This window comes from Arachis ipaensis, chromosome B05 (genome assembly GCF_000816755.2).
Source record: "Arachis ipaensis cultivar K30076 chromosome B05, Araip1.1, whole genome shotgun sequence".
In the NCBI taxonomy this organism is placed as follows: domain Eukaryota; kingdom Viridiplantae; phylum Streptophyta; class Magnoliopsida; order Fabales; family Fabaceae; genus Arachis; species Arachis ipaensis.
The window spans coordinates 19,311,887-19,320,240 of record NC_029789.2 but is presented as its reverse complement, the minus strand read 5'-3'; the positions used below and the strand labels follow the sequence as shown (position 1 = coordinate 19,320,240).

The 8,354-nt window shown below is 38.0% G+C and overlaps 1 protein-coding gene across 1 annotated transcript; it reads right to left on the bottom strand.

Moving 5' to 3' along the window:
- On the bottom strand, positions 4,999–5,820 carry LOC107640315. Its single transcript, XM_016343846.1, has 2 exons — positions 5,556–5,820; positions 4,999–5,441 (listed from the first exon to the last, which is right to left on the bottom strand). Exons 1-2 carry the CDS (start codon positions 5,818–5,820, stop codon positions 4,999–5,001), a joined length of 708 nt encoding a protein of 235 aa, XP_016199332.1.

The window sequence follows — 8,354 nt, the reverse complement described above, 5'->3', positions numbered from 1 at the left end:
CTTAATCTTATGCTTAAGTCATAAGACTGAGATAGTAAGGTATTACGACCTCTAAAAATAAAAAATACATATATAATAATAATAATAATAGAGAAAGAGATACTTAATTAGGAGCCTTAAAAAACGGGTAAAACAAAATCGCAAAATTCAAAAGCGCAACCCTCAGAAAACGTGGTTACTTGCGTGAGAAGAAAACTAAAGTTCAATAACATATATGTACAGATGATACGAGTAGAGGACCAAGAACACAACATAACTAGCTCCTGACTCAGCCTGCGAAGTCAAGGCAGGCCGGAAAACATATACGTACATATATATACATAATAATAACCCAAAAGAACATGTTCAAAACCCTAGTTCTCCATAAAACCTCTAAGAGGTACATAAACAAAGTATTCTTACATACAAGAGGAGAAACTATACATATTTATACATCAAAATAATAAAAGGAGACCCCAAAGTAAACTACTTCGCCGCGGAACCTTCAGACGCCTACCGAGGAGCCACTTGACCTGCATCTGAAAATAACAACACAGTATGGAGTGAGAACCGGAGGTTCTCAGCATGGTAAAGGTGCCACACATGTAATATATAAGGTCCTGGAAATGCCAAAGGCAATCCTAGAACTCCAACATACAGTTATAAAACTTAATTTCTAAGCAGAAGCCATAAAAAGAGGTAGGTAATCTAAAACACTCCTAGACTTACTCACTTTTAAACCTAACATCAACGCCAACCCATTTTATCCTTCATCTGCTCCTCCGTCATCCATAAATCATGCAGAGACAAGCAACCAGATAAATTCACACACAAGAAGAAGCAGATAGAGTAAGTAGCAAGTATAGCAAGTAGCAGGATATATATTCAGTTAGACAATCTCAGATAATACATAGCAATCAAAACAATCAAATGCGCATGATGCATGCCTGTCCTATGGCTGTTGATATCAACTGTCGGTTACATAGCCATCCCGACATGTTCTCAAGCTCAAAATACACTATGGGGAGGACCCCCAAGCTGACATGGGAAAAAAATGCTCCAAGCTCAATAATATCCATGGGACGAATCCCAAGCTGACATGTGGAAGATAGTAACCCAAGCTCAATAATGTTCAATCATTAGCGTACATATGCAACTCCGGCATACTCGCAACATTACTGCACTTTCTCAATAAATACCACGGGAAAATCCCGACTGACATGGGGAAGACAACGCCCCAAACTCAGGTTATTCAATCATATCTTACAATTTATCATGTTCATTCTCAATACTAATTCATGTCTCAATCTCGTCATTCTCCATTTCACTCAACTCACTGATCATACATTTTTATTATTCTTGACTAATTAATATCATCAAGTCTCAATTTCTTACATTACTCTCTTCCTTCATCTTATCAAATCAAATACTATCTTTTCCAACTATTAGTTATCTTTCTTCATCTCTAAGTTACCACCATTTAACTTTAAATGTGTCCTAGAGATAACTTACACACTTTTATTTACCTACGTTCATGCATACAGTCAAATTTGGACATACCCTTTGGATCTAAATCAAAGTTTTACTGCCTTTGAATTAGAATTGAATTTTATAACAAATTCAATAAAATTATGTTGCTACACTTAAGAAGATTCAGAAAAATACAACAGGCAGCTCTGTTTTTGCAAAATCTATAACAAATTCAAATCTAATCCGTTACTCCTAGATTTTGGTGAGGATACACTTTACACCCCTAAGTTTTAGGAAAAACAAGTTTCAGATTTATAGCACTTCGTTTGGTTAATTAAATGTCAATTGGAATTGCTGCCCTGTTTCTAGTAATTGGTTTTGAATTTTCTGCGAACAGCCCAGCTTCCAAGAGACATAACTAACTCTACAAAGTAGCTATGGACATGAAATTGGTACTCAATTAACGTAGACTCACAGATATTCAAAATCCATTTGAAAGAAACTCAAAATTTCATTTAAATCAAAAGTTATAGCGTCTGGAAGTTGGTACTGCAGAACCAAAAAATCAAAAAATTCTGCAGCAACCACTAAACTTCAAAACTTCCTATCTTCCAAACCATTTGGCCAAATTCCATGAAATTCTTATGGGGTAATCTTGACTTATAGGAATTTGTTAGGAAAATGAATTAGTTCGAAAATCATGCCCAGATTATTCCCAATTTTCATTTTAAGTTGCTGTCCAAACAGTTTAGAAATTTCTGCAGCAAGACTTCTCAATTTCAGTAACCAAATTTAGTCCTCTAGGTTTCCAACTTATACTAATCCACCATTCCTCTTATTCATCACCTTATCTACTTAAATTATATCACAACCCTACCCCGAAACCTCAGTTCCATGTGCCTATCAGGAATCAGCATGATTTATATCACACAAGCTCACTTTAAAGCATTAAAATTCTGCACTTCTTTTAACAATAATAAACCAACCAATTAACAGAATTTCAGCAACAACAACAATCTTATTAACTCATCACCACAACATTAATCAAAATAACCATACCAACAATTTCACATAAACACCACTCAATCTCAACCATATCATTAAATTGCCATAATCATCAATCCTTCATCCATCATCATTATACTAACATACATATATATATTTGCATTCAACCCATATTATCAATTACTCAACACATGTCCACATCAACTTTTCCATCAATACCATAAAGACTAATAATTTAACACAATTAATCATTTCAACTTATCCTATAGTGCTCTAGCCCAAGTTTTCACAAAGCCTTACATATTAAACACGCGAAACCTAAATCATACCTTGGCCGATTACTATATCTAGTCCAAGGCAGCCCCTCAGTCACCACACAGCCCCTCAAGCTTAGAGAAACCCACCAAAATCTTAGCTCCAATCACCACCAAGCCTCCAACATATACACTTATACACCTAATTTCATATATATCACCATACATACTCAAAATTCACATTTAACATACTAGAACTGAAATTAGCTGAGGTTTATGAATCTTACCTTGTATGTATCTCAATTGAACCAAAGCCCACTTATTCCTCAACTCAATTTGATCCTATAACATCAATTTATTCAAAATCTTAACACCCAAAAATCTTACTATTCCCGAATTGAAGAAGAGAGAATAAAAGCTAGGATTTTAATTTTCTCACCTTGAATGGTACTGGACTTTGTAGAGTTCGTCACTGCGGTCGCGTGGCCGCAAATGGTGCGGTGATCGGAGCTCCGGATCAAAAGTTATGTGGATATGAATTTGTGGTGAGGGTTTGTGAGTTTGCATGTGTTCTTCCCCTTCCTTGGTGTTACTTCAGCGTTTATGCTGAATGGAAGGAAGAAGAATGCTTCTTCTAAAGTGAATTTGGGCCATTGGGTTGGGCTTGGGCCCATTCTAGGTCCAGTTTGATCGGTTCAGCCCTTTCGGCCCAATCTTGGGCCAAATCCTTTAAAATTGGTGTCAAAATTCTCGTTTTAATTAGCTCTATACTATTTTACTATTAAACTCGCATTTTTAATTTTCTTTTATTAAAATTAATTTATTGACTAATTATTTGCTAATTTAGCGGGGTTTACATCCTACCCACATAATTAGGAATTTTGCCCCCAAAATTCAAGTTTAGTAATTTGAGATAGGCACATTGGTCGTTTCTCTTCTTGGGTTCAAGTTCTCAGGTGTGTTTTCTCATTCTGATTCTTAATCCATACTAATATCATAAACAGTTCAATACATCCTGGTTTAATTCTTTAACCTTAATTGCGCACCGATTTTTATTTTGTTAAAGTAACATTTAAGAATACGTAACTAGTTTCTCTTGAAGAAGTTCAAAACCATTTTCGCTCTCAAGCGTCTAAACGGTAATGTTTTCTAATGTGTAGAAGAATATTAAGGGACTGCCATTTCTTTATTGTTATGGTTAGGCGTTATACGTGATGCTAATTCAAGCTTGTAAAGATAATAAATCCAGAGGTAATTGAATTACTGGAACGGTGTTTATTGTAGAGTATAGAGATGCCCTATATGGTGGGTACAACAAGTTCTAGAGATTAACAAGATATACAGGAAGGAGTTAAGGTGCACTCTCAGAGAATAATTGAGATTCGAGCTGGTTGAGGAGAAGATATAGCACACCAAATTAAATAAATCTTAGCTGATGTCAACAGATTACCTATTTTACGAAAGAGGGCAATTCCATTCGCGGCAAGTTCCTAAGATTCACGAATTTACATTATTATGACAAGACAAAGTCGGATTCATTTGGAAGGAGCAAGATTCGTGCAAGTCAGGGATAGAATTAGGAGTTGATCCATTTATTATTATTTAAGAAGAAGTTTGGGGTAGAATTCTATTGTAAGCTACAAAAGAAGGTCAGGTCGACTTGGAAGGATTCATTAATACGCTCTCCAGTCCAATTGGTATTTCATACCGGAAACACTTAATTGAACGGATCTCGTCCTCTATTTTATAATCCCTCAAGCTTCTGAGTTCCTTCGATTCCAATAGTGTCATCATACCATTCTCAACACTCTCGATCCCTAACCTATAACTCAAGTTGTATGTTTACTCTCCCAATCCTCTTTTACTACATAACTCTAGTTATTATTCTTTAAGAACCTAGTCACTCCCTCAAAGTCAACCAAATGCCATTTTGTTTCAGTAACTAAAAGTCATCTTTCGATCAATATCTTGGAAGTCACAATTCTCACAACTGGGTGGAGGATTATAATAAGTGTTACAGATCATCATCATGTAAAGCAGTCCAAATTTTAATTACCAGTTCATCATTACCTCTAATTGGAGCATCTGTGCCCTCAGCACCATCCGTCCTCATAGTGTACGCTCGTCCCACCTGCGGAGCTCTCTTAGCATCCTGACTCTTCTTTTCTGGGCAATTCCAGGGCATATGCCCAGCTCCTCCACAGTAATAACAGACATCTCAACCGACCCTACACGGAGAGTTTGGGTGGTACCTTCCACACCTTCTGCAAGTCAAGTCATCCTGCATAAACTAAGCATGTTTTCCACGTCCTTTTCCCTGGTTATTGTTATTATTGAACCTCCGGAAGCTACTCTGGACTTGATGTTGTTGTGGAGTATTGCCGCCTCCCTTGAAATCTTGACCTCTAGGGGCTAAATTTCTTCCGTGATCTTCCCTAACAGAGCTTTGGTGATCACTCTTGTCTAATGCCGCCTTTCTCAGACATTCTTCAGCAACTCTGGTTTTGTTTACCAATTCAGAGAAGGTTCGGATCTCCATCGGTGCAACGAAGCTCAGAATATCGCTTCTAAGGCCTCCCTCATACTTGATATACTTCCACTCAGCAAAATCCTCAGGAGCTCCCTGACAAATCCGTGAGAAACGGCACAGTTCCTCAAACATGCTAGTGTACTCAGTGATGGTCATCAGGCCTTGTTTCAGCTGAAGCAGTTCAAGTTCCTTAGCATTTCTGGCTGAATTGGGAAAGTATTTCTTATAGAATTCTTCTCGGAACAACTCCCAAGAGATCACAACCCCATTAGGCTGCAGAATGCGCCTCATGCCCTGCCACCAATGCTAAGCTTTACCTTGCAGCTGGTAGGTCCCAAACTCAACCCACTGTTCTTCAGAAACCTGCTGAGCCTGTAATGCTCGCTCAATGGCTTGTATCCAGTTATCCGCATCAGTAGGGTTCGAGGTTCCTCTGAAGGTCGGAGGATGAACCTTTAGGAAGGAGGAATGCGTCATAGGACCATCATTGCCGTTGTTGCCATTGTTACCATTATTTATTTGGTTTCCCAGGGCTTCGGCTGTCGCTTGCATCGTCACGGCCATATTCCCTAGAGCAGCCATGAAATCTACATGATTAGGAATATTCCCTGTCACTTCAGGCGTAGCATTGCCTAGTTTGCCTCTACCTCACTCACGTCCGCGAGTCGACATTTGGTTCCTATACACACCAAACAAGTGATATCAAGTTGATCAGTCTCAATATCGCAAGTCTAGTGCTCATGAACGTTTATGCCACATATATCAGCTAGATATCCTAATAGCACATAAACACATACACAGAAAATGCACAAAGGCATATTCAGTCCGTCCTCAGGCTCTATAGGAACAAACTGCTCTGATACCATAATGTAACACCCTACCATACTTAATCTTATGCTTAAGTCATAAGACTGAGATAGTAAGGTATTACGACCTCTAAATATATATATATATATAGAAAGAGATACTTAACTAGGAGCCTTGAAAAACGGGTAAAACAAAATCGCAAAATTCAAAAGTGCAACCCTCAGAAAACGTGGTTACTTGGGTGAGAAGAAAACTAAAGTTCAATAATATATATGTACAGATGATACGAGTAGAGGGCCAAGAACACAGCATAACTAGCTCCTGACTCAGCCTGCGAAGTCAAGGCTAGCCGGAGAACATATACGTACATATATATATACATAATAATAACCCAAAAGAATATGTTCAAAATCCTAATTCTCCATAAAACCTCTAAGAGGTACATAAACAAAGTATTCTTACATACAGAGGAGAAACTATACATATATATACATCAAAATAACAAAAGGAGACCCCAAAGTAAACCACTTCGCCGCGGAACTTTCAGACGCCTACCGAGGAGCCACTCGACCTGTATCTGAAAACACCAACACAGTATGGGGTGAGAACCGGAGGTTCTCAGTATGGTAAAGGTGCCACACATGTAATATATAAGGTCCTGGAAATGCCAAAGGCAATCATAAAACTCCAACATACAGTTATAAAACTTAATTTCTAAGCAGAAGCCATAAAAAGAGGTAGGTAATCTAAAACACTCCTAGACTTACTCACTTTTAAACCTAACATCAACGCCAACCCATTTTACCATTCCTTCGCTCCTCCATCATACATAAATCATGCAGAGACAATCAACCAGACAAATTCACACACAAGAAGAAACAAATAGAGCAAGTAGCAAGTATAGCAGGTAGCATGATATAAATTCAGTTAGGCAATCTCAGATAATACATAGCAATCAAAACAATCAAATGCGCATGATGCATCTTGTCCTATGGCTGTTGAAATCAACTGTCAGTTACGTAGCCATCCCGACATGTTCTCAAGCTCAAAATACACCATGGGAAGGACCCCCAAGCTGACATGGGGAAAAGAATGCCCCAAGCTCAATAATATCCATGGGACGAATCCCAAGCTGACATGGGGAGAAGAGACAACACCCCAAGCTGACATGGGGAAAGAATACCCCAAGCTGACATGGGGAAGATAGTACCCCAAGCTCAATAATGTTCAATCATTAGCATACATATGCAACTCTGGCATACTCGCGACATTACTGCACTTTCTCAATAAATACCAAGGGAAAATCCCGGTTGACATGGGGAAGACAACGCCCCAAGCTCAGGTTATTCAATCATATCTTACAATTTATGATTTTCATTCTCAATACTAATTCATGTCTCAATCTCGTCATTCTCCATTTCACTCAACTCACTGATCATACATTTTTATTATTCTTAACTAATTAATATCATCAATTCTCAATTTCTTACATTACTCTCTTTCTTCATCTTATTAAATCAAATACTATCTTCTCCAACTATTAGTTATCTTTCTTCATCTCTAAGTTACCACCGTTTAACTTTAAATGTGTTCTAGAGATAACTGATGCGTGAGCATCTTTCTTACCTTTTCCTAGTGGATTTGCATTTAATTTGTTAAGTTTTATCAAGAATTAATTATCTTTTAGCCACTATGGATGCTACTTTGAGTCTTGTGCAATTCTATTTATTTTAGGTAGAATTTGGTTGGATTTGATGGAGTTTCTGCAGAGAAAGAGAAGAAACCAAGGAGCTGACCAGCGAGGAGCGACGCGTGCGCGTACCTGAAGCGTACGCGTGACATGCGAAGAAGATCATCGATGCGTACGCGTGACAGACGCGTACGCGTGACAGACGCGTACGCGTGACATGCGCCACGTGCAGAATTTGCAGAAAACGCTGGGGGGATTTCAGGCCGAGTTTCGATCCAGTTTTCAGCCCAGAAACACAGACTAGAGCCAGGGCATAGCAGAGACTCAATGGAGATTCACACAAGAATGGTTATGCCCACTCCAAGTTAGGCATGGACCCTACGAAGCAAGTGGTCCCCATCCATCAATTGAAGACATGCTGATTGCTTTAATTAATTCTAATTTAAACTTTAATTTTTATTTTAAAATAGGAAAAGATATTATTTTAGTTTTAGAAGATAGATTTTTAAATTAATTAGGATTATATATAAAAGGGGATTGGAATTATTCCAGAAGAGAGGATTCCATTCCAGACTACCAAAATATATTTTATCAGAATCCTTATTTTCTCTTTGAACCA

Bases quoted from the DNA above. Each gene is read 5' to 3' on its own strand.
- LOC107640315 (XM_016343846.1), bottom strand. From the start codon at position 5,820: ATGGCTGCTCTAGGGAATATGGCCGTGACGATGCAAGCGACAGCCGAA. The intron at 5,442-5,555 runs GTAAAGCTTAGC...TTCCCAATTCAG, and splicing joins TGGGACCTACCAGCTGCAAG to CCAGAAATGCTAAGGAACTT.